This window comes from Pinus tabuliformis, chromosome 6 (assembly GCF_031772625.1).
Source record: "Pinus tabuliformis cultivar Carrire ecotype Pingquan chromosome 6, CPIR1, whole genome shotgun sequence".
In the NCBI taxonomy this organism is placed as follows: domain Eukaryota; kingdom Viridiplantae; phylum Streptophyta; class Pinopsida; order Pinales; family Pinaceae; genus Pinus; species Pinus tabuliformis.
Genome location: NC_142292.1, coordinates 910,998,254 through 911,025,248, shown reverse-complemented (window position 1 = coordinate 911,025,248; position 26,995 = coordinate 910,998,254). Strand labels below are relative to the sequence as shown.

Genomic DNA, 26,995 nt, shown 5'->3' with positions numbered 1-26,995 from the left:
GAGTTCCTTTCGCTTGCATGTATGGAGTGATGAAATTGCATCTTTATTGTGGTGGGATTGTAATATCAAATTTTTAATGAAATGCACATGGAAAGAATCATCACAAAGGGAAACATACACCAAAATGTGGAAGATTCTAGTAACACTTGGCCCAAACCACCCCCAAGTTGTTAATATGATAAGTTTGAGACTGAAAAGTGAAGAAATAAGCCTAGTCAGTACTGAGAATCCGTAAGGCATGTTCATTAAAATACAACATAGGTGCACCATTGAAATTAAATAGGTGATAAAGCTACACCAACCCCACTCCAATGCTCAAACCCATACTAAACTTCATTTCCAAACATTTTTCTCTCTTCCATACCTTTTTCATTTTCTCCTTTTAAGAGTTTCATTTCACGAAGGAACATGGCATCTAATTTCCAAGCATGTCATCTTATTTATGCCTTTGGAGTTGTCATGCCATAATAACCATTTCTTTGAATAACTAGAAGGTTTAACCCTTCCACTTGTGCTCCCCTTTCACATATCTTTGTAATATGATGTTTTTTTAGAGACACAAAGCCATGGATTCAACTCAGTGAGCTGCCTCTCTAACCTTCATTAGCTTTAACAAGCATTGACACCTAGAGGTGTACAAGTGATCCCAAATGAATCACACTAAGGTCTCTTACTAGTAAGTACTTAGCTGAAACACATTCAATCAATCAATCTACTCCTTAGGAACATCTCCATAGTATGATGTTGCTTACTCAAATACAAGGAGAGTTGAACTTCTTTGTGTAAATGTTATGATTCTGATTTCTTATCCTTCCTCATTAAAACCATATTCACTTGCATCTTCAAGCTTCATTGTTATTCTAACTCTCAAATTTTCCTCACATGAGGTTATCAAGCCCACTTTAGAAGTTATAGACCCTACTAGAATGTTACCATTTTTTCTCTTGATCCCTTATGTGTCCTAAAGGCTGCTTCCTTTAACTTCATGTGAGGTGACTAAGCAATAGAGGTATAATCAACCATGTTGAAGTCTCCCTTGAATTTTTCATTGAGGTTCCCCTTACAAACTTTCTCCTCCATGTTGGAAGGTCCTTCTTTTATTTGTATCTCCCTCCAAATTCATATTTTTTCCTTAGTGGTCCTTAGTGGGGTTTGTTAAACTTTGTGTGATTTTCTTCGATTTCATGAATTTAATTACATTAATGGATTAGTTAACTTTCAACTTTTGAACATTAATTTTCGGGATATTTAATAAAAAATCCAAAACAAGGCCTACATCTAAATGGAGGCATTAAGAGTCCAAGTATTGGGTCCTTTATACTTTGAAATGATATAATTCGAGAGAGTTTTATTTAACCCCAGTCATGTAATTTCATTACAAAAATTTGGAGATAAAATATGGACAAGAAAACACAAAATGTGATTTTTGTTTGTTTGTTAGGATATGTGAGCCCTGAGATGACTGACATGCCTAACCTGTGGCTTGGGTAGCCGCGACCTAGGGGTATCTAAGTCGTCCAAATCACCTGGGCATCACACCTAGCCTGAGCTACAACAACCCTTAGCATGACTGGATTTTTTCCCATAGAGTTTCGAACCAATGACCTTTAGACCACAGCGTACCTTAATAGAACATCATGTCACCGTTTGCTCTACACCCCGTGGGCAACAAAAAAATATGATATTAATATTAATTTAATTTTAAAATAACCAATACGATTCAAGACACTGATGTAAACCATAATGATAAATAGTTTTGGAGGGAAATAAATAAATTATTATTATTATTTATATTTCCAGCTTATGTCCTTATAAATTTGCTCATCCAAAAAGTACCCACTCCACATACTTTTGATAGATTCACACTAAGACAAATTAGATATATTTCTTGAAAAAAGTTTAGATAAAATTTGAAGATAATTGTATCTTAAAAAATTGGCTCAAGAAAGCTTGAACAAAACTCTATTATGGAAAAATAATATTTACTCTCTCTTCACATCCATTTATATATATAAATTTTATATTGCATTGTCTAAGTTTTGGTGAAATTGTGATTTTTTACCATTTAAAAGGACAAGTTTACCAAAGGAATTGCCGACGGTCACTTTTGAGGCAAAAAAATTTCAACAAATCTTAAGCAGTGTTTAAATCATGTTTTTGAAGGTGGCAATATATTCAACATCAACAAAAACTTGTGGGGCACCCAAAATCTTGAAGTTTAACAATTTGAACGTAGATTTACAAAAAATTACCGAAATTTTCATGATCCAGGGCAAAAAACAGTCTGATTAGACTACTACCATTTAAAATGGGTTTTTAACTGCATATATGATTTAGCACCCTGAAAGACTTCTTAAATTAGTCTCTAACTATGGAGACTTCATAACTCGTGATTCCAAGATAAACATTAAATTCTTGAACATTTTTAAAGTAAATCTCGCCAAACTATAAAGATTTTCAATTGCTAAAAAGCAATTAAGGTCAAGGCCTTGATAGTTGAACCTACTTCATTTGCTAAAAAAAGATAAGATCAATTAAATCCACTACAGTTTCTATAAAACTATCAACATCAATGCATCAATAATTGAACCCATTACATAGCATAGCATATAATATATACAAATTCTCAAAACTCAAACTTGTGATTCCAATAAATCTTTGCCCAATTTTAAACCGATTTACGCCAGAATATAAAAATATACTCCAAAAAAAAATATATATATATATAAAATCATAAAACATTAAATTATCTCACACCATTGTGTAATTAAAATTAATCTAAACCTAGCTAAACCACAAACGCTGTCAACCGCTAAAAATGATTAAGGTCAAGGCCTCGATAGTTGAACCCACTACTTGGCATATGATATGTATCTCATTGCATTTGGTGTATATCTTTCTACCTTGCAGCTTCCCGCCCTTGGGTTTTTCTAGGCTGGTGGATTTTCTTCTTATTCAACAATTTATACTTCCCTCCATCAGTTTCCGCAAAGCCGCGTAAGTCCCAGTCCAAGAGTTCTTCCCATTCCTCTGATTCTCCTCAACTTTTCCCTCAATTCCTCTCATTCTCCTCAACCTTTCGATCCTTCGTCTCCCAGATCCCATTTTTCCCACGACCCACAAGCTAATTTCGAGTTCTCTGCAATAGATCCGTCAGCCATGTCTTCGTCGTCTGCAGACCCTGCGAAAACCGGCATTCCAGAGGAGCCCACTGCTGTCGAGGGTTCGGCTCCCGTCGAGGGCGAAAATCAAAGTGCGCCCCCTGTTGAAAATAGTACTGTTAGTGCCGCCGAGCCTGGCACCCCGGACTGTCCAGAGGCCGGGACAGGGGTGGGAGAAGGTAATGAAGCCAAAGACGATGTTGACGTAACTGCCGGGGTGGGAGAAGGTAATGAAGCCAAAGACGATGTTGACGCAACTGCCGGAGCTTCCCCTGTCGAGGGTTTGCTCATGAATGGGAGCGCTGTTTATAATAGAGAAGCCGCGGCTGCTGAGCAAGAGCCCTGTAACGGCGAAGCCGCTGCTACTGAGCAAGAGCCCAGTAACGAAGAAGCCGCGGCTGCTGAGCAAGAGCTCTGTAACGAAGAAGCAGCCGCTGCTGCTGAGCAAGAGCCCTGTAACGGAGAAGCAGCGGCTGCCGAGAAAGAACTCTGTAATGGAGAAGCTGCGGCTGACGAGCAAGAACTCTGTAATGGAGGAGCTGCAGCTGCCGAGCAAGAACCCTGTAATGGAGAAGCTGCAGCTGCTGAGCAAGAACTCTGTAAGGGAGAAGCCGCGGCTGCTGAGCAAGAACCCTTCCCTAAAACCCTGGAAGATGCGGAAGCTCTGTTTCAAAAAGGCTGCGATGCATTGAAGGCTGATGACCTTGTTGAGGCCGTTGACTCTCTGAGCCGTGCACTGGAAATCAGGTTTTGTTTGTTTTTGACATATTGTTGGAACTTAAGTTGTTGTGAATGCCAAAATTTTCCTCTATTTTTGTAGTTTTCCATGTAAGGCTTTGGATCCTCTTGCTTTTCTCTAGCATTACGTGTTTATCTTTGTACTGAATTAATGGCGAGGTCCTTTGAAAACGAAACATTCGTGTGCTTGTGATATATCTGTGGTTTATGCATAACATTTGGTTACATTTTAGCCTGAGACTATTAAAAGCCACGTTATCGACTCTCTGCGGATCACTCGTTCATGGGATCTTCTGGGTAGCGATGTCACGTTCAAATTCGGATTCATATATTCTCGATCATTGGTGCATTCCCAAAATGATTCTGTTTGTGTGAAACAGAACCTTGTTGCTCCTCATCTTGGATGAGCTTTCTTTGTTTCTTTGTCTCTATAAAGTTTCAGTGGCATGCTTTGGTCTTATTCCCCATTGCTGAGATAAAGTAAGTGACGATACTATCATTATCACCCTGGCGATCATGCATCCAATCCCAACCTGTAATCGCAACGACCCAATTGCAAAGAGCGCAGCTCTATTGACTGTTTTATATCCCCTGACCTTTTGACGTTTAGTATTTGATTTTGAATTCATTGTCATGTGCTGGTTGTGTATGGTCAGAGCATTTCTACCTAGCTGCCTGTTTATGTACTTTGTCATTAGTTCATGTCAGGTTTAAAATACAACATTTTAGTTGGCTGATCTCCAATAGTAGTCACATTGTGGTTTTTGCTGAAGAGGGTTGATTTGACATTTGTTCACCACCAGAAACACTGATTCTGGGTTAAATGTGTTTTTCTTTGCATACGATGTCAAATGCATTTTTAAAGATAATTCTGGTCTTATTTTTGTCTATGTTTTTGATAGTTTTTGTTATTGGTAGTGGTTGCAACTTTTGATTTTAAATATTTTCCTTGAATTTTAACCATGAACAAATCTGGGACATAAGTTTTGCAGAAGTTTGAACAGGAACTATGGTAGGGACAAACAAATTGAGAAAATGTTGTTCAAAGTCCAGTTATCTTTTGACATGTATATAACAAGAGCGTCTTAGAGTAGACACAAGCTTTCATTGTCTAATCTGTCTACATCTTGAAGATAAATTAGATAATGTGACAAGACTTACTAAGCTTGTCAAGTGGTATGTAAGATGATTTGGTTCAAAAAATCTCAGCAGCAACCCAAGTAATAAGCACCAAAAACTTGGCAAGTATTACTTGGACTTATGAATATGCCAAGTAATTGAAGCTTCACAAAAAATTGCAGATTTTAAAAGAAATAATTATTGTGTTTTCTTTCCTTGTACTATATTGCCTTTCTTTTGTTTAAATTTTATAAAGTTTTTTTTTTTTTTTTTTTTGTTTTTATTTATTATTATTATTATTATTATTAATTTAAAGTTAAGTTACAACCTGTCGTTCCTCTCCACCATTTTGCAATGTTTTTTGTTGAACCCAGTTGTGTGACTGCCAAACTCATTCAAAAGGCTGATAGATCTCCCACTTTTGTTTGGAATTTCACCTTCTGCTTAAGCATCTCAAAATGACCAGTTGCTTGTTGATAACTAACATAGAGATCCATGAATATTTTAATTTGGATAAGAGGGGCGTTAGTTTTCATTTTAAGCCTAGAAGTTTCTACTGCTTTGTTTGGTTATATGATGTGGTCTTACTCTAATCTAGTTTAATTTGAGACTGTACAAAAGATATCTGATGATTTGTCCATTTGAAGTTATTCCCAGCTCAAGCTATTTTCTCTTAGCTTTATCTACTTCAAAGCTATATACAAGTGTGTGTAAATGTTAGTGTTGTCTTTTGTGGTAGTAGATGGGATTGGGGTAATGTTGTTTGTGAGAAATTATACTCAAGGTTGATTGGATGCTCATTTATTATGAAATGGAGCTTAGATAGTATTGAAAATGTTGTTTCTTGAGGGATTTTAAGCAAAATTGTCATTTCTTTTGCAATTGTAACCAGTTTTCAAAAGCATGATTGCAAATCTGGTAAGGTCTAGTCACCTTGGAAGGTAAATTTGAAGTTTTGTATGTTTCACATTAAAGGAACTAAGGTGTTTTTACAGCTGTGGGATTGTAAAGTTGTGCCATGTACATTTGTGTGGGTTGTGTCATGCTAATAAACTAGAATGAAAAAAATGATGATATATCTAATGTCAAAAAAGAATGAAAAAGTGAAAAAAAGATTGGATGCTTCTTGGTCCTTAAGAGCTAGGGTTAAGATGGATCCTTGTTAACTGATAAATGGGAGCAGCTGTACCATTAGAAATTGATTGTCATTTCCCTTCATTTTTCAGTGTGTTCATAATCACTAAGCAAATATTGAGCTTATTTGCTTATTTATGTCAGTCAATGAAACATAAACTATTGCTTGCTGCATGTGCCTTGGTCTTTAAGACATTTTCAATTAATTGTTCTTCACTTACAGTTTTCTTGTTTGTCAGTTTTACCTAGAACCATTCCAGCTTCTCTTTTTGATCCCCAAGTTTCATATGTTATGTTTAGCTTTCTATCTATTTTATTTGTGGTTCAATCACTGTTATGTTTCTATGATATTTTATTGCAATATGACTTTTGGCCCTTGATGAACTGCAGGGTGGCGCATTTTGGTGAGCTTGCTCCAGAGTGTGCTTCAACATATTATAAGTATGGATGTGCACTTCTTTACAAAGCTCAGGATGAAGCTGATCCATTTAATGAGAATGCTGCTCTAGCAAAGAAGGCAGAGGCTTCTTCAAAAAATGCCGCAAAAGGGACCTCTGGGAAAGTTGGCGAGGGTGAACCCTCTGAAGTTCCCACTACTGAAGTTCCTGTTAAGGATGACAAGGGCAAAGGCTCTATTAGTGATCAAGATGGCATTGAATCTATGGACAAAGGTCTTTGATCTATTCACTTGGATTTTTCCTTTTCCTTTTATCATTATTTTTACTAGTTATATCAAATTGGGCTGTATTCCTAAGTCTTGTGCTCCTAAAGTTCTGTAATGGTGCATATGATATAGAGGAAGGTGCTGAAGGAGAAGAAAGTGATGAGGAAGATGCTGGTGAGGATGTTGATGTGGAAGGTGAAGATGAGGAAGATTCTGATCTGGATTTGGCATGGAAGATGCTTGAATCTGCAAGAGTGATTCTGGATAAACAAGAAGATACTGTTGAAAAAGTGGATGTTATAAGTGCCTTAGGAGATGTATCATTGGAAAGAGGTAGGTTGATAAAGCTAAAATTTTGTACAAGCAGGGAATGTTACAGTGCTCTTTTTGAAACCTGGTTGTTTGGTTGCAGAGGATTTTCAGACTTCTGCAAGTGATTACTTGAGAGCTCTTTCTATATTAGAACGCTTGGAAGAACCCAACAGTCGTCATATTTCACAACTGTATCCTTTTCTATTTATATTCTGTACTTATAATTTATTCTTCATAGGCTCTCTTTAGGTCAGGATGCTGATATGTCCAAAAAGCATGCAAAATTATAAAACTACATTGCTTATCAATATTAGCTACGATCATGGATAGTCTACTATTTGAACTTAGGAAAGAGTGCATAAAACTAATATGGGGATATTAGAAGCTAATAAATGTGGTGTATGGTAATAGTTGAACCTACTCCAATCCTTGGATTGTGCTTTTCCTAGTATGCTCTTTTCACTGCGGTACTAGACTGTAATATTCAAAACCATATATATATATATATGTGGGGATATTAGAAGCTTATAAATGTGGTGTATGGTTATAGTTGAACCTACTTCAATACTTGGTTTGTGCTTTTCCTAGTATGCTCTCTTCATCGTGGTACTAGGCTGTAATATATATAGCTAAAGTTATTATCAGTATTAGCTACAATAATGGATAGTTTGCCATTTGAACTTAGGAAAGAGTGCATAGATTTAACGGGGATAAAATAAGCTAATGAATGTGTTGTTTGGATAGTTTGTGCTTTTCCTATATGTCCGACTCTTCACTGTGGTGCTACTTGGTTGTAATATTGAAAAGTATATATATATATATATATATATATATATATATATATGCAGTGTTTGTTTGTTCACAACCTTAATTTATCGATAGATGTTTTAAGATATGTTTGGCTCTACAGATGCAGAACAAGATCCCAGATGCTCTAAGCTACTGCCAACGGGCATATTTATTATGTGCATCACGTATGCAGAAACTTACAAATGATGCTGAGACATCCAAAGGTGAAAGTTCTGGCAAAGATGCACAGACAAATAATGTTCCCGAGGGAGATCTCCATAATGGTACACTGGCTACAAGTGCCGTGGATGATGAGGTTGATGTGCTTAAAGGTCTAATGTCAGATCTTTCAGATAAGGTATTGTGTAGTGAAATCTACTCGTTTGTTAGGTTTATTGATGTTGTGAATATTGAGCTTGCTAAAATGTTTGGCATATACAGATTGAAGATCTCAAGGCGATGATGTCAGCTCCACCGTTGTCTGAGGTTCTTCAGGCTCTTTATGATGATAAGAACGTTTCTCAGGATAAAAATGCTTGTATGAGTGTGAATTCCTCTCATGAAGTAGAAGCAACGACAAACAATGGTTTTGATCAGCCTAGTCTACCAGCTGTCCCTTCCAGTGGTAATGTAACGCATCTTGGTGTGGTTGGGAGAGGTGTGAAACGTGCAACACCGGTTCCAGTTGATGTCTCAGAACCAGAACCACCTACCAAGAAGCTTTCCATTGATCCATCGTCTACTGAGTAGATTATTATTGTACTTTAGGGTCATCAGTAGCAGTTAATCCAAGCTCTGAAGCACATGCAGAATCAATCGGAATGCTTGTGTGCTAGCATATCGATGGTTACTTTATTACGTCTGTCATTGTTCGAGTTATTTTGGTTCCCAACAATAATGGCTTGACCCAAAAGAGATGTGCTGTATGCAACTGGTGAAGTCCTTTCTTAGGGGTGAATATGGTATAAAAAGTTGTGTGTTTGTCTTCAGAATTTATTGAAAAATCTTTTGCTGGATGAACTCATCCAATTTTTTTGTATTAATCAAACTAAAGAAATAGGCTACTGCTAACGATTTATAATTTCGTTTGACATTGTTTATAGAACTATAGGAATGCATGCCCCTGCATTGAATTGTTTATCTTCTTGACATTGAAGAGAATGTTATCTATTTAATATAAATTAATCACATGTTTTAGTCTATTTCCAGTTATTGATATTATTTCAGTTTGGATGTCATTTTTGAACGACCTGATGTTGCTTGATCAAAGCACTGTCCTCAATCCCAAGTTATGTTCTGATATAATATAAATTAGTGTTTGTGTAATTGCTCCATCTGGCAGGATTAGATTTGGCTTCATGCTGTGTTTGCTTGAACGAAGCGCTATCCTCGATTCTTAGTTATGGTCTGATGCAATGTAAATTGGTGTTATATAATTGCTCCATTTGGCAGTAGGATTCAACTTGTGATTCAAGGTGTAAGATTGCGTTGGTCCGTTTTAGAACATGCTTAAATCTAAATCTACGAAGTTCGTTTACTAAAGCACGCTTAGCCCTACGAAGCTTCTTTATTATTATTTGTCATCTGTTTATGATTTGATTTATATAGTTATTATTTGTTTGTTTTTAATTTTTAAATGTTTTACTATTTGTATAATGTATGTTTTTTGAATTTTGTTTGATATTTTTAGGATGTACAATGGTAATTAGGTTAAATTATATTTTGTAAAAGTTAATTTTGTTATGTCATTTATAAAAGTAAAATTAAGGTGGCTGGATAATACTTTAACACAACTCTTCATATACAACTCAATTAAAATCCACAGGTGTAACATTTGTTTTGGGTTATAATAACTTCAAATATACAGTGAAATAAAATTGTTAATTTGAATAAATAGGCAGTAAAGAAATAATCTATTGATCATGCATGATCATGCTTAGATCCTGAGTTGTAGTTGTAACTTAGACTTCAGTAATCTCAATTATTGACAAGTTTAATTTGTTGAAATATAATCTTTTACTCAATAAATCAAGGCATCTTCCAAAGATTTCCATCTCTCCATGGCACGAGTTTTAGCATTTAATTTTGCTGAGGATATTACTTCTTGTTTCCAGTGTTTTTTGGTTTATCAGATACATAATCTTTTATTCACAGCGATGTAGTCTAATTCCTATTTCTTATTAATGTAAATATTTTTAGTAGATATAATTTTTAAACTTTCATAATTTGCTTAACAATGTAAATATTTTTTAGTAGATTTAATTTTTTTACTTTCATAATTGGTTAAATAAGTAAAATAAGAGTGATGCAGTCTAATTCCTTCTAATTCCTTCAGTAATGTAAATATTATTTTTAGTAGATTTAATTTTTAAATTTTCATAATTCCTAACAATATAAATATTTTTTAGTAGATTTAATTTTTTAACTTTCATAATTGGTTAAATAAGTAAAACAACGAAAATAAATAAAACAACAGCCATGCAGTTTAATTCTTCAGTAATGTAAATATTTTTAGTAGATTTAATTTTTAAACTTTCATAATTCCTTTAACAATGTAAATATTTTCTAGTAGATATAATTTTTAAACTTTCATAATTTGGTTAAATAAGTAAAACAACAATGATGCAGTCTAATTCCTACAGTACTGTAAATATTTTTAGTAGATTTAATTTTTAAACTTTCATAATCCTTTAACATTGTAAATATCTTCTAGTAGATTTAATTTTATAACTTTCATAATTGGTTAAAAAAGTAAAACAACAGAGATCCAGTCTAATTCTTTTATCAATGTAAATGCTTTTAGTAGATTTATTTTTTTTAACTTTCATAATTGGTTAAATAAGTAAAACAATAGAGATCCAGTCTAATTCCTTCATTAATGTAAATATTTTTAGTAGATTTAATTTTAAACTTTCATGATTCTTTTAACAATGTACATAATTTTTTAGTAGATTTAATTTTTTAACCTAGATAATTGGTTAAATAAGTAGTACTTGTGAAAAAAATGTATATTATCTTAAATAATTTCTTATTCACAATAATGCTGTCTAATTTCTTCATCAAATAAATAATTTCTAACATATGTTCAGTTTTTGGCTTTCATAATTGGTTTAAAAAGTTAAGTTTTATTGTTAATTCTTTATGTAGAACATTATTTTGTTTTATCAAATTCTATTTTTTGTCTCAATTTTTTACTTTCCCACTTTTAATTGTATGTTTGGAGACATTTGACATGTGGATTTTGGGTTACCTTTTTCTTGAATGTGCAATTCCTATTTATTTCTTATTGACGAGGCTATGAATCTTAATTTTGTGTTTTTACATCAAAAATTTAATTGTTGATTTTTTATTTTTTATTTATTTATTTTTTCTTTTATTTCTTTCAGCTAGTTTTATAGCTTTTTTTGTGTTATATATTTAAAAAAATGCATTTAGATTTTATAAATTTTCTTTAAAACTAGCCATAGTTTACACTAAAGTATTTGTAAATGACTTTATAATCCAAAGGTTTTTTTGTGTGTTATATATTTAAAAAAATGGATTTAGATTTTCTAAATTTTCTTTAAAACTAGTCATAGTTTACACTAAAGTATTTGTAAATAACTTTAATTATAATCCAAAGGTTTAAACAATTTGTAGATCAGGGTACTATAAACAAAAAAATAGTATTTAGTTTGACCATGCCAATGTTCATTAATCAATTTTAAATCTATAGAATCATGTCATAGCCATTAGGACTTTTAAGAGATGCTTGATGAAGTTACTTTGTCATTCCCTTTCTCAAGGGTTTCCATGTATTCTACCACCAATATTAGAAATGATTGATTTTGGGAAAACATTCATATTAGAATTTGATGCACGAGGACAAGGAATAGTAGAATTTGATGCACGAGGACAAGGAATTGGATTAGTGTTGACATAACAAGGGAGACCATTGGCTTTTGAAAGCAAAAAATTCAAGGGAAAATATTTGGTGAAATCAACATATGAAAATGAAATGGAAGCAATTCTATGTACAATAAAAAAAAATGGTGACAATATCTTATTGAGAGACATTTAAGTCAAATAAATCATGATAGCCTAAATAAAAAAATGGTGATAATATCTTATTGAGAGACATTTAAGTCGAGATAAACCATGATAGTCTAAGGTATTTTTTGGAGGAAATATTATCATCAAAAGAGCAATAAAAATGGGTAGCAAAAATGGTTGGGTTTGATTATAAAATAACATACAAGAATTGAAAAGATTGTGTGGTAGCAGATACTATTTCTAGAATAGAAGAAGCCTCATGTTTATATTTAATTACATCTCCTATTCCAATATGGTTGGAAGAAACTTGCTATGAATAGAAAGATCACAATAATACTAAACAAAAATTCTAAATTAGAAAAGGAGGAATTAACTCTATGGAACATTGGGAGTGGAAATGAGATATAATTTACAAGGGTAGGATATTGTTATGCCCTCAAATCAAAGTTGAAGTAACAAATATTGAGGGAGTCTTATGATTTTGTAGAGTTCCTTAAAACTTATGAAAGGATAAAAAACGATTTTTTTTTGGCAAGAAATGAAGAAAGATATTCAACAATTCATAAATGAATGCTAGGTTTGTCACAGAAATAAAGGAAATATATACCAATGGAAATCATTATAGGGTTACCAAAATTTGCAGGTAAATATTCCATTTTTGTGGTTGTTGATAGACTCACAAAATATGCATTTTTGTTGTTGTAAGGATTCAAAGTACATACACAACATGATAAGTGGTATAAGTATTCATGAAGGAAATACTCTTGTTTACATTAGCCATTACACATGCCCAATCAAATATGGAAATAAATACAGATGGAATTCATGATAGGGTTATCAAAATTTGAAGGTAAATATTCCATTTTTGTGGTTGTTGAAAGACTCACAAAATATGCATTTTTGTTGTTGTGGTAAGGAATTCAAAGTACATACACAATAAGACAAGTGGTATAAATATTCTTGAAGGAAATCGATAGACTTCATGGTCTTCCTAAGGTAATAGTAAGTGACATATTCAAAATTCATAGGTTTTTATAAGAAAGAATTATGGACGATGAGTGGAAAAACACTAGCAATAAGTTAAACATATCACCCACAAATAGATGGCCAGACAAAAAAATTTAAATATCTAAAGGGTTATATATAGTGTTGTTCTTCAGATAAACAATCTCAATGGATGAAGTGGCTTTCTTCGACAAAATGGGGGTATAATACTACCTACCATACATATGCTATAGTGACCCCATTTGAGGCTCTTTACGGATAGCTAGCTCATTGTATCTCATATTTTTTACAAGATAAGTCCAAAGTATATGTAATAGTGTCATGCATGGAAAATAATAAAGAAGATATGACAATTCTCAAGGAAAACCTTCAAATGGTGTAAAACAAGGTGAAGCAATAAGTAGATCAACATTGAAGCGAAAGTCAATTTGAAGAGGGTGATTAGGTATTTATGAGGCTACAATATTGTAAGAAATCAACACTCAAGCAAAAGAAGAATAAGATATTAGCTTCAAAATTTTATGGACCCTACATGATTATTCACAAAATTAGGCAAGTGGAGTATGAACTAGGTTTTCCTTCTTCTTGCATTCATAAGGTATTTCATGTATCTTGCCTAAAAAGGTTGTGGGAAAAACTATGCCAATGCAAACAAAACTTCTAGAATTAGATGAAGAATGAGAGTTATCTTTGAACCAAAAAAAGTTATGGATTAATGTGTTTTTTCTCTCTCTCTTCAAAATAAAACCATTATGGGGTACCTAATAAAGTGGAAGGATATGCCTCTAGAAGAAGCTACATGGGAAATTGAGTAGTTCATGAAGAAACAACCTCAATTACAAGCTTTGAGGGAAAATATTTTTTAAAAAGAGGAGGTCTATGTTAAGGCCCTCGGGCCCCCTCTATTTAGGCCCTAATATGCATTCATTATTAGTTTACTCATTATATTAGGAGGTCAGCTAGAACCTTCGTTGTATTCTTAGTCACAGTCGCACACAAACACACACACACCAACTAAGGAGAGCTAGTCTTAGGATCATCAAATCTTGCCTTATACATTGTATTCATTGTAAAAGGAGCCCCCCTTGCAAAGTGAACTACAATTATTGGTTTCTTAAATTTTTAAGGTGCAAGATTCATAACAAAATCTCCTAGTATCTTCCACATGTTCTTTAATTCTCAGTCATATTTAGGAGATCATCATCAAATAAGTGGAGGAAACCCTAGTAGAATTAAATAGCCCAACTATCATGGCTCAAGACTTTTCCTGATTAAAATGACTTAAATAACCACTTTTAGTTTTTCACTAGACAAAGGTTGCACAAAAAGTGGATTTTATCCTTTCATAACTATCCTTTCAAAAAAGAAAGTGATAGCCTATTTCTCCCTAATATAGCCCTATTCTATTTAATATATATGCCCTTGTAGTGCCTCAATTCCTGAACAATATCATCAAATATAGAGCACTCACCTTGTCATTATAAATCAGCCAAACAATATTTTGTAATTTTTCTAGTCATGATCACTTTTCTATGGAAGTATTTTATGCTTTCACCACTTTCTTGAAGTCATATAGACATCCTCTTATTCCACGATCTAACATATTCCTAAGCTAAAATATGGTCCCTTTTCTCCTCTTGAACCTCCATTTCAACCCTTGTTTCTTATAGGAAGCGATTCCTTTCATATCAGTCATATATGCTCCATCCTTTATGTAATGTTCTATAGATTAGTTATTGATTCATGAAATGTCTTTTTAACTTAAGCCTTTGCGAGATCCTTGATTATAATGAGGTTCTCTTGGAATGACCTCATATCATTATCACTGGTTTTGAGGTCAATTTTCACTCATTCTAATCTAATTAGCTAGTTAAAGTCATCATATTGAACATAGTGTGGATGCTATTTGAGGGGTAGGAGGTTTTTTGCTTCCATGACTCATCTAACATATTGTTGTTGTTAGTATTTATTATACATATTATTATAACATTCTTTATTTTATTTATCCAATCAAGAGGTTTATATGAGAATACAAGAAGAAATGGTTCAACTATTGAATGAAGAGAGTTAGGATGATATCAGATGCAATTATCTAGATGCAAGTTCTACAACAACACTAAAAGAAATTTCTGTTGCATTAAAAAAAGCATGTTGATTTAGTGCATTCATTTTATTTATTTGTAAATTATTTTTATAATATTAATTATTTATATATATATATTTGTCTATTTCATTAAATGTTCCAATGATGAATGCAGATGGAGTACCATATACTTTTAAAAGTTTAAAAGTTTGAAAGGCAAAGAAAGCAATGCCTTGGAAATGTTGAACTTGATTCTACTCTTTATCACTACATTTGGAATGGGCTTGACATTGAAGAATATAAAATATTATTAGATGATTGTGAAAATCTTGCAAAATTTCATTCCTAAAAAGGAATGCTCCCTAGTTATTGCAAATACCCCCCATGGTTTCAATTTCCAAAACATTAGATATTAAAGTCAATCTTATAGTTACCAAGCTCTCAATAAAGTGGTTATAGGTTTTCTAGAAGTTACAACATCACCACTTTGGAGATTTGTGATTTTTCATTTAGACACACAATTAGGATTAGTACTATTAACCTTCAAGGGAAAAATGAACTCAAAGACATAATTTTTGTGGTAAGACATTGAAATTGTATGTTTAATGATTAATATTATAAATAAATTTTATTTGTGTACAATTAACTAAATTTTTACTATTTCATGTTACAGGAAAAATCCAAATCTTATTATTTCTAGAGACGTAATGCCCCTCAAGATGACATGGTGAGGGGGGATTGCAACCAAAGAAGCCCGGCATAACAGGAAAGGGCTCTAAAGATCTGAATGGATCATCTGAAGGAGACATGCGTGCTGTGGGCGCTGCAAGCGGTGGAAACCGAACCCATCACATTTGCGGAACTGCATCTGAGGCTGGATCAACATCTATGGTCATCCGGGCATGTGGGGAGCTACCTGGAGGGCCACCCCCTCATGAGGTCTAAAACATCTCACACACACACCTGAGAATCACTGGGAAAATCATCTGGATCACCGAATCGTCAGGTGTATGAATCTCAATCGTGTGATAAGGTGATGGTGTCGAGCATGTGAGAAACAACCATGTCAAAGGGCAATGATGATTCCCTTTGCTTGATCCGAGGTACCGAACAAATATGGAAGCTGGAACCAAGATACACCGCCCTCTAGACCACTTTTTTGGAATACATGTGCTGAGGTCGGCATAAGAGGGTCCGCGAGACTTAAAGCAATAAGGAATCCTTAACAAAGGCACGATGAATCATAGTAGAGTGATTGATGGACTGACACCATGGATGATGATGGAAGGAAACAAGATGGGTGGCAGACTAACGAATTACCTTGTTAGAGCATAATAAGGACGGTTGACCTAGCAGCGACTAACTCGATTCTGAAAGGGATGGTCAATGAATCAAAGAGGGGTTCGGTAAAGATAAAGTAGAAGAGCAGGAGACCAAATATGAATAAAATGGGATGGATGCGTCACAAAGACATATGAAACTCTGTAATGGGACTCAAGGGGACTCTAAACAAACTCCATAAATACAAGGGTGACTCATCTTCGATGCTTTGAACAAGGGTGACTCAATGATGCTGCCATGGGGAGGAAGGCCTGGAGGGGACCATAAAAACATGAGTAAATGATGGTTACTCATGAAGAAAATTGACATGTGATTCAACCAATGCAAAGGTAAAGTGGTCCTAGAGTACTGGTGGCTTAAATGAAGAAATTCAGTTTTAATAGGCGACAAAGTGAGACCTCATGGAAAAAATGGCTTCCTATTGAAGTGTCAAATTATCAAAAATAAATAGAGACCCATTATATAACTCAGTGATGGATTTCCAACGGTGCTGATGGTTTATCAAATAGAGCTACGGTTTGGTCGCAATGGGCGGTGAAAAAACTAAGGTTTTTCTTATAGAAGGGATTTTTACCCCCAAATCCAATTCATTTGCATAGTGAGTTGTGGAGAATTTGGAGAGGAGGAGAAGGCCCTAAATATTGTGGAGATCGTAGCAGACAAACCGACCATCAGAATTAAGATCTGCAAGTTGGAGGTAGGTGGCCTAACCTTACTCATCATTTTTGGTGGATCAAACTTTCAGATTAGGGCTTCAATTCATTGTGGGGGACCCTTGCTCATCCTCACAGTTGCAACTCACTTTTGGGGGCCCGTTCTTCACTTTGGGGTGTAGGAACTGGGCCCAAAAGTGCGTCCAATGCAATTTTGAGGGAAAAAACTATGTTTGGGCTGAGAGGATGGGAATGATTGGTTGTCTGCTGTGAGCTGAAGGTAAGGACTAGACATGCATGCCTTTGACTCTGGACTAACAAAACATAATGGTATTTTGTAGGTATGGAAAAGTTGAAGGTATCATGGTGAGAATGAGATTTTGAGTCCCTCCGTGCTGAGATTCAGGGGAATCAAGTAGTGAGAGGGGTGTTGGCACATGACGTGCCGAAGTTCTTAGAGAACCATATGATGAGGGCTGGTGAGCCTTTGCTGTCAAGGATAGTGAGTTACTAGGACCTAGATCAGGAGGCATTTGTAATACAAGGGCATAGGATCGAGATCACGATCCAAGGCATATATTTTCTGACAGGATTTCCCCCCTTGGGGGTGGTAGGGGAGATACATCCAGTGCTGCCTTGTGGGAGGCATATATATGAGTTTGTTGATCGTCACTGTGTACCAGGGAGTTGTGCAAATGGCACGACCATACAGATCAGTGACCTGGAGAGACTTGAGGCATGAGCTATAGCTGCAACAATGTTGTGGATCTTGGGTAGTCATGCCTTCCACCATATCCCTGTAGGGAAGATGAGGCTGGTGGAGAGTGTGTTAGGAGGGACCTACTATGGGTGGGCCCAGATGATGCTATCATTGTTGAAATGACAGTTGGCACTATACAAATGGAGGACCATTGATAACTATTCATTTGGGAAAGTGTTATGCTCACTCTTCTTTGAGAATGTCCTCAATATTCGACCTCATGTACAAATCCGTGATGGGGGCCCACAGGAGCCCAGGATGCGGTGCTAGGTGCAACTACTGAGATGAGGTGGAGGAGGGGGAGTTGGACGAGTGTTCCGACCTGATTTTTTTGCTCATTGGTACTAGATGCCATTGTACATAGATGACTATCCATATAGTGGCATGAACTATCAGGGGGATCCTGACTTACCACTTCCACCGGGAAGAGCATGTGGTTCAGATGGTAAGTGAAAGTTGTGATACATTTGATGCATTTATAGTTTAAGAAATATACGTATGTGGTACTGATTTATAAACTTTGTAGTATGAAGATGTAGCACCGTGAGGCCGGTAGGATACACTGGATGAGCCGCAACGCTTGGGGCTATAGATCAGGTGGTGATATTCGACTTAAGGATCTCCGACGGAGATTTGACGTGTTACTGACCGGGGTGACAGAGCGCGGGTGGCATGAGCTAGAATATCGGTATACATATGAGTGCATCGGTCTTCCCTTGGAGTGGCGAGGAATCATGCGGCGCATTGCTATGGTCGGTCAGGTAGTACGAGATCTATGGGTTGGGGGAATGGAGCCGTTGGCTCGGGAGCCTCTAGATGATAGTGATTAGGCATAGGGACATGTGGGTACCCATTTTTGTTTTATGATAACATGAAAATGAGCATGTCAGATGTATTTAGAGTAGTGGACTCAAACAATTTATGATGATACATATTTATGATTATGCATCTTTTTGTGACGATTATGGTTCGCCATTTGTTTATGGATGTCTTCTTACATGTGATAAATTCCAATTTAGAATGCTACTTGCAATGGTATCTACATAATGATTTTGGGATCTAGGAACATGATTGAATGAAATGGATTCAAATTCACGTGCCAAAAGCTTAACTCGTAGATATTTTCTAAATAGGACAAGATTATGCACATGATAAACGTCGTTCAATTGCATGACAAGTAGAAAGGAATCAAGAAAAACATGAAGGTGAAGGATGTGGCGATCAAGGGCATCAACTAACAAACCTATCAAAACATCATATTCGGCCTGGTTATTGGCGGTAGATCCAATGCAAACGCCGTTGGATTAGACTAACGGATATAAGGGGGTGAAAATGGCCCAAGTTGCCGAGGCTAGATTCCTAGTGAAGTGACTCGCACCATCAACATAACCGATATAAGGTGTGGATGATGGATCCATCTGAAAGACGCAAGAAGACAATGTGTAAGAAGGTGGGGGATGCAAACTACCTAAATGCAAGAAGAAAGAAAGAGATACACGCATTTCAATGGGAAATGCTATGGGTAAAATTTCTTAAGGTAGAGTGCATTTCGAGGATTGGGAAGGATTTCTCCTTCTGGACCCTCTAACAGGTATGCCCCCTTTCCCAAACACTTATGGATGATATAAGGTCCTAGCCATAATGGTTCAAACTTCCCATGCCCCAAGACATCATGAGCTTGGTCATACACAAGAACAAGGTCGCCTTCATGGAAGGTACGAGGGTTGACTTTGCGGTCATACTGACCTTTGGTGCGATTTTTGGCCGCTTCAATCGTTTTTCAGTGCAACATGACGGTATTCAGTGGTATACTCATGCATGATAAGTCATTGTTCTAAAGGTTGGGTGTCTGGGAGGAGTTTGACGACAAGGTGAAGGGAAGGGATTTTGCACTCGATTGGTAAGACTGCCTCCTCTCCAAAAACAAGGTGGAAAGGAGTGAACCCGGTGGCGGTCTTGACAGAAGTTCTATAGGCCCACAAAGCAGGGAAGAGCATTAAATGCCAGTTGGTCTTGTGTTTATTCATTGTCCGTTGAAGCATAGTCTTAAGGATTTTGTTGACAACTTCAACTTGGCCATTTCCTTGAGGGTAATAAGATGATGAATATTGATGTTCAAAGCCCAACAGAGAGGATAGCTCATGCCATATCTCATCTTCAAAGTGTCGGCCATGGTCAGAGACCAATTGTTTTGGAACCCCAAATCGAGCGATAACATGGTTAAAGAAGAAGAGGGTTGCAGTAGCCACAATGTTATTGAACATTGGCATGGCTTCAACCCATTTGGTAAAATAGTCTACGACCACGATAATATACTTGTGTTCATTAGTCGATGCGGGTTGACACCCCATAAATTCAATAGTCCATTTACAGAAAGGACCAGTTGTGACGATGGGATGGAGGGGATCGGGGGGAGCTCGCGCCTTACGGGCAAATAATTGGAAATTGGGACAATGTTTGACTGCCTCAATACAATCACTAAAGAGAGAAGGCAAAAAGTAATCGAAACGCATGATTTTTTGGGCAGTGTCCATTCCATAGAGGTGACCACCAAAATCACCACTATGGAAAGCATTGATCACTTGCTCAACTTCAGCATGGGTGAAACAATGATGAAGGACAATGTCGACACCGTGACAATAAAGGTCGTCACTGATGAGGAGGTAGCGAGGGGATTGATGTCGAATACGTCGTCGATCATCACGAGTGAGGTGGGGGGAGAATTTCTGGGTTTGTAGATAGGTAAGGATGTCACCATACCAAGGATCATCTGAGGTAATGGCGAACAAGTGTTCATCTGGAAGATCGTCATTTACCGGTGGATCAGGCATGCTGGTGGGAAATTCAGAAATGAGTTCAGCAAGGGCTAAACCTTTATTACTCTTGGGTGTGAAAAATTTGAGATCGAATTCTTGAAGGATAACGATCCAACAAGCATACTTCCCATTAATGATCCGTTGACTCAACAGGAAAGCCATGGGGTTGGAATTGGTCACAACTTTGGTGGTATGCATAAGGATATAATGACGAAGCTTTTGAACAGAGAACATGACAACCAACACTAACTTTTCTTCATGGGAATAGGACACATGGGGACTGTTAAGGTTCTTACTGACATAGTATATGACATGCTCATTTCCTACAGAATCTTCTTGTATGAGGACCCCAATGATCGAATAGGTGGACGCAGAGATGTACAAGATGAAATCCCTCTCAAAGTTAGGTGGACTAATCAAGGGAGAAGAAGTGAGAGCACGTTTGAGGGCATCAAAAGACTGTTGAGCTTGGTCATCCCAAATAAATGGAATGTTAGATCGAAGGAGTCTAAGGAACCCATGAGCTGTGGTGGCATAGTTAGGAACAAACCGACGAAGAAATTTAGCTTTGCCTTGGAGGCTTTGTAACTGGAGAAGGGTACGAGGAGAAGGAAGTTCAAGAATGGCTTGAACTTTGAGCGGGTCAAGAGTGATACCGTCTTTGGACATAATGAAGCCAAAAAGTCGGCCGATAAGAACGCAAAAGACACACTTAAGGGGGTTGAGGTGAATGTTATACTTGCGACATCGAAGAAACATGATACACAAATCATGAAGGTGTTGCAATTGAAGTTTGGAATGAGCAGTGAGATCGTCTAGATATGCAAGGATAATATGAGCCAAATCATGAAAATAGTAGGGCATGGTATGCTGAAAAGTGGCCCCAACATTCTTTAAACCGAAAGGCATGATCTTGTAAGTGAAAGTTCCCCATGGACTAGTGAAAGCAGTTTTAAGTTGATCAACATAACATATAAGTATTTGGTTATATACAGATAATCCATCCATAATGGATAGGACCACATGCCTCGCACACTCATCAATGACCTGGTCTATGAAGGGTGTGGGAAATTTGTCTTTGGGACAAGATTTATTCATATCGTGGAAGTCCTTGCAGAGACAAATTGTGCCTTGTTTCTTGAGAACGAGAATAGGATTGGACACCCATGTGGTGTATTCAATATGATATATGAAACCAACCTACTTGAGCTTATGGATTTCAGGTTTAATAACTTCACGTTTGGAAGGATGGATAGGCCTTTGCTTTTGGCGGACAAGAATGGAATCGGGCCAAGTGTCAGTGTGATGTTCAACAATGGTGGGATCAATTCTAGGAATTTCAGAATAAGACCAGGTGAAAACATCATGGAATTCCTTGAATAAATTGGTGTAAACATCAATTTCTTCCAGGGTGCATGGTGCCCCCAAGATGATATTTCTTCAATCCTTGGTTTATTCGAAATGTTAATTTTGATGGTAGGGGAAATGTTAGCGATATTTCGTTCTTCAAAAGCATCTGGTGTAGGAATGGGATTTCTATACCTTTTGAATTCACCATGAATGAAGTCTTTGGAATCCACAACATATTGTTCATGGGTTTGCCGCGGAAGGAAGTACGCATGATGTTGCATATCATGCCAAGGGTAATCAGGGGTGGTCATGGCTTCCATAATGTATTAATCAGAATGGAAGATGGGAGGATTGGGGGAAGAGAGAGCACATGATGGAGAAGAGCTACTTGAGGAATATTCATGAGAGAAAATGTTCACATACACATCGTCAAGGTTGGAAGACATATGATAAGTACATGGAATACCTACCGATGTTTAGACTGGGGTGTTCGTTGAAGAAGGTTCAACATAATCACAATAGGAGAAATCAGGGGAGTTCCAAGGGATCGATATCATGGATGACGATAGGTAGAGAATGGGAGTGGTACTATCCGTCATTTCAAGATCGGGGGGAGGGATCACAAAGGGTGTTTGAGAGAGCTCCTGTTTCGATGTAGGAGTGGGACTAGAATATGCTTATAGAGGAGAGGTGGACTCACTGCAAGTGGCCTCTAATTCATGAAGCATTTGAAGTGTATCATGAAAATCTTCGAGATAGGGAAAATGATGAGAATAATGGCCATAATTATTGCACAAAGCACATGGGTGATTCGTGCGTAATTATCTGTTCTTATTAAATGACTCAGATAAGGTGACATGGAACTTAGGAATGTTAGAATCAGGGAAGGTATCATAGACCACATCCTTAACATGGGGGAGTTCAGGACAATTATTAGTGGCATGACTAACAACATCACACAAAGCACATGGAGGAATAAGCTTTGGTGGCTTAGGAGGAGTTGGAGTTGTTGGGGGTGCCTTGTCTTTGGTTCCCTTTTTCTGGGCTTTGCCCCCTGTGGAGCCGTGAATTTGCCATTATTATTATCACTCTTGAACACTTATTCCACCCATTTCTATTATTCTTCATCATGTTATTTATTATAATTTATCATTTAAATCCATTTTATTAATTATTTATGCTCTTATGAATAAATATTATTTATTCTCCTTTATTTCTAATAAATTGATTATTATGCATTATTTTACCAATGATAGTTCTAATAAGTTGGTTGTAACCTTATTTACCATTTTTAGCCTCCAAAGTAACTTCCAGATTGAAGATTTGATTTTTAAATCAGCCAACTCAGAAATTCGCTGGTTTAAGGAGTGACAGTTTTGCGGTTAAGATTCTGAGCAAATGAAGACGAATTTGGAAAATCCGGAACATGGGTTTTGTCCAGAACGGGCCCAATTATCTTCGGTAAGAACAGATTGCCCAAATTCGGCTTGTACAGGGAGAAACGCAAGGTTCTTTGAGCATGATTTTCTGAGATTTGTTGTTGCGGCCGCCCTCCAAATCTTAGCTGCAAACCCAAATCCGCCTTGTTCTTGTTGATCAATGGGTTAGAATCAACCTAAATTTGTAAGAGAAATCATGATTGTAATTATCTATGCTCTGATATTTCTCTATTTAATGAAACCAAAGATCAGAGGAGAGGAGGATTGTTTTTGTAATTTTGCACTTTCGGAATAAACTTTGATCGCTGAGTCTCATTGAGACCTGACTTTGTTATACTTTTGTGGATGCAATTAATATAAGAGACTTGGTGTTCATTCCGTCTCTGCGTCTGGAGTAATCTAAGGCGGTGTACCATCGGCAGCTAAGGGCCCGGCTCCGGAGGACACTTGCCTTTGTATCATACGGTGATTTGTGTGGTTTGCTTATTTCTCTTGTTTCAGTAATCCGATATATCTTTTATATGATAGACTATGCTTCTTAATTAATATCTGAATCTGAATAAGTTCTTTAATTCACGTCTCTGTATTACACAAACTGAATCTATTCGAATTGCATCCATTTCTACAGCAAGATATTGGTATGAATGTTATCATTATTGGATTCATATAAAATAAGTATTTGTGAGGCTTGAAGATAATATCACTTTGTTCAGAAACATAGTCATATCATACATTACTCTCGGATCGCTACAATAGTATAGAACGCGTACATACATCGGAGTTTGCTGTTCCATTTGAGTTTGCGGTTCCATTTGATTGCTGTTGTTCCATTTGATTATTGCTGTTCCATTTCACTGCTGCATCATTTATTGCTGTCCCATTTCCATTTCGCTGTTCCGTTTTACTTTCTGCTGATTTATTTATTTGCCTTTATTGCTTTGGTGTGAGAGAAGGTCTAAAGCTGTAGTGAGTCAGCAAGCCGCTGCTTAGCTCCCAGATCTTTGGTCCATGCTCTAATTTCCATTCCATTTACTTGCATTTACTGTTTTAGTGTGGGAGGAGGATCAAGGCTGTCGTGAGACACAGCAGACGCTATTATGCTCCCAGATCCATGATCCATACTCTAATTCCTTTTGCATCAATTTCTAGAGGAATGAGTTATTGCTACTATATCCTCGATTGATGGTTGTTTGAATGAATGATTTAGTTTAAGACATTTAAGTTTCTTGCTGTTTCAATTAGATTTTGTTTCAAGCATTCATTTACTTTTGGGTTTTGAGCACTATACTGCAAAACATTACTCTTAAGTAAGTAGCCGCCTCAGACAGAGTACACTCTTGAAATAAAAAGTCGTCCCTGGGTTGATAATTAATGTGAGGTAATTAGGAGTTCACAAGACACCTTTTTATCGCTCCACATTTTGGCGCCGTTGCCGGGGAGAGTGTAGCCATTTCTAAAGAGTAGTGTGAATTTGATGACAGCCTGCTAGGGAAGAGTTGGATCTTAAAAACGGAAGGTAAGAACCTGCGTACGGAGCATGTAAAAGCCCTGCTCCCCCGTCCGCTTTCCAGCAGGACTGTTAAAGAACCTAGAGTGGAAATAGATGTTTGAATTTTTGTGTGAATAACTAGGAAAAAGATAGATTTTTTTTTAAAAATCACATGATCTCACGCAAGTGGTGATGTAAGCACCACCCATTTCACTAACCAATTGACATGAACATTTGAAGGAGGAGCCTCGAAGAAACACATGAAGAACATCTTCTATTATGGTAAGAAATGGCTCACGTTTCTACTTTTGAATTTCCTATCAAAGATCTAGGAGTGACACAAATGCACATAATTCCCCCATCTTTACCAAATTTTCATGGTTTAGCAAATGAAGATCCACATACATTTATGTTTGAGTTTGAAATACTTTGTAGAGGATATGATTATTGTATTAATGATCAAAGATTGAAAGTGTTTCCTCTTACTCTAAAAGGAGCAGCTCTCCGATGGTTCATGAGCCTAGGTGGGAATTGCATCCAATCATGGGAGGACATGAAGAACATATTCTTGAAGAAGTACCAAGACTATTGCAAAGCCAATGAAGATATTTTCGATATGATACAAGGGGAAGAAGAAAGTTTGGAGGACTATGTAGATCGATTTCATTATAACCTTCAAAAATCAAAGCATAAGCATTTGGAAAAAGAGATCTTAAAAACACTCCTTCTTAAAGGAATCAAAGATGAATTTTTAGAACTTTTAAGTCTGATAGGAAAAGGTGATGTTTTTCAGTTATCGTATGATGATGTTTGTGAGTTGTGCATAAGGTATTCAAGAGGAATCTCCAAGGCTGGTAAGAATTCTAGAGAAGTTTGTCCCTTATTTTCTAAATCAGCTACAAGAATAGGAGACATAAGAGCTGAAATCAATGCTTTATTTGAAAATTTTAAAGTTGATTTTATTAGCTCTCTAAATGAAAAATTGGATGTTTTGCAGGTTCATAAAAATGAAGAATTTGATGAAGTGTTTTGTTCTCATGACTGAAAGGAGCATCTCATAGATACTCACTCTTCCTTATCTACGATGGAAGTAGCATATCAAAGAGGTAAGGAAGCTGCAACAAGGTCAAAACCACGGAAATCATGGCCTACAGGTATGGTTCAAAACACTCCCTCTCCACTTTCTTACTTGCATAATCCATTATGGAATACTAATGTGTTAGGGCAGCCATGTCAATTTCAATTTAACCACCTATCTTGTTTACAAGTTGGGCATGGTTCATCTTATGATGGCATGACTACTCTCCCTCATCTTGTAGCACAAGCACATTCTCCATATTCTCCACCAGCTCTTTCACAACACCTTGCTTGCCCATCAAAACCATTCACACAACCCAATCAGCCACATCATCAAAATGCTCCATTCCATACACATTTTCCTGCTCAACTAATTCCACACCCTCACCACAATAAACCAGTACAACATGCTTACAATGTTGAACTGGCAAATTTACCCACCCTTCCCACCCATTCTATCTCACATGCGCCATTAAAGAAAACCTACAATGAGATTCAGAATGTTTCAAATGCAAAAATTGTAGAAGCTATGGAAGAAAATGAGGTTTCTTTTACTATGCATCAACAAACTATTTCAAAAACCCAAGAACTTCATGATATGATGACTATGCAAGATCAAGAAAATAAAGCATACATTGAAGATTGGTTTCACTCAATCATTTGTCTGCAACATCACTCTATGCTTCAACAATTTTTGATATCATTTTTTCAAGGGAAGCCACCTTCTTATACCCTAATTTTCATTAATATCCATTTTTCAAATTGGAGTATGTGTATACATGAAGCCTTATTTCGAAAATGGCTTCACTGGAAGTACTCATACACGTAGTCATATTCATTTTTCAAATCAAAATAGGTTAGGGTAGAAAATAAAATAAATAAGGGAATAAATAAATGCATTTTGTTTTTCCATGTAAAACTAGGGTTTTTGTTGCAACATGCTATGCAAATCAACATCGGTGATAATTTTTTTTATAATTTGTGTATGTAGATGAATCATAATGGAAATAATAAGTTCTACAAACACTCATTT

The 26,995-nt window shown here is 36.3% G+C and overlaps 1 protein-coding gene across 1 annotated transcript; it reads left to right on the top strand.

Annotated features, from left to right (window-relative positions):
• The first annotated feature begins 2,887 nt into the window (after positions 1 to 2,887).
• Positions 2,888 to 9,119, top strand: LOC149261897 (uncharacterized). The gene is made up of 6 exons (XM_089423011.1): positions 2,888 to 3,908; positions 6,543 to 6,823; positions 6,949 to 7,149; positions 7,229 to 7,319; positions 8,011 to 8,275; positions 8,359 to 9,119. The coding sequence occupies exons 1-6, from the start codon at positions 3,160 to 3,162 to the stop codon at positions 8,665 to 8,667; spliced, it is 1,896 nt and encodes a 631-aa protein (XP_089279137.1). The 5' UTR covers positions 2,888 to 3,159; the 3' UTR covers positions 8,668 to 9,119.
• Positions 9,120 to 26,995: the final 17,876 nt, after the last annotated feature.

Bases quoted from the DNA above. Each gene is read 5' to 3' on its own strand.
- LOC149261897 (XM_089423011.1), top strand. From the start codon at position 3,160: ATGTCTTCGTCGTCTGCAGACCCTGCGAAAACCGGCATTCCAGAGGAG. The intron at 6,824-6,948 runs GTCTTTGATCTA...CATATGATATAG, and splicing joins CATTGAATCTATGGACAAAG to AGGAAGGTGCTGAAGGAGAA. The intron at 7,150-7,228 runs GTAGGTTGATAA...GTTTGGTTGCAG, and splicing joins AGATGTATCATTGGAAAGAG to AGGATTTTCAGACTTCTGCA.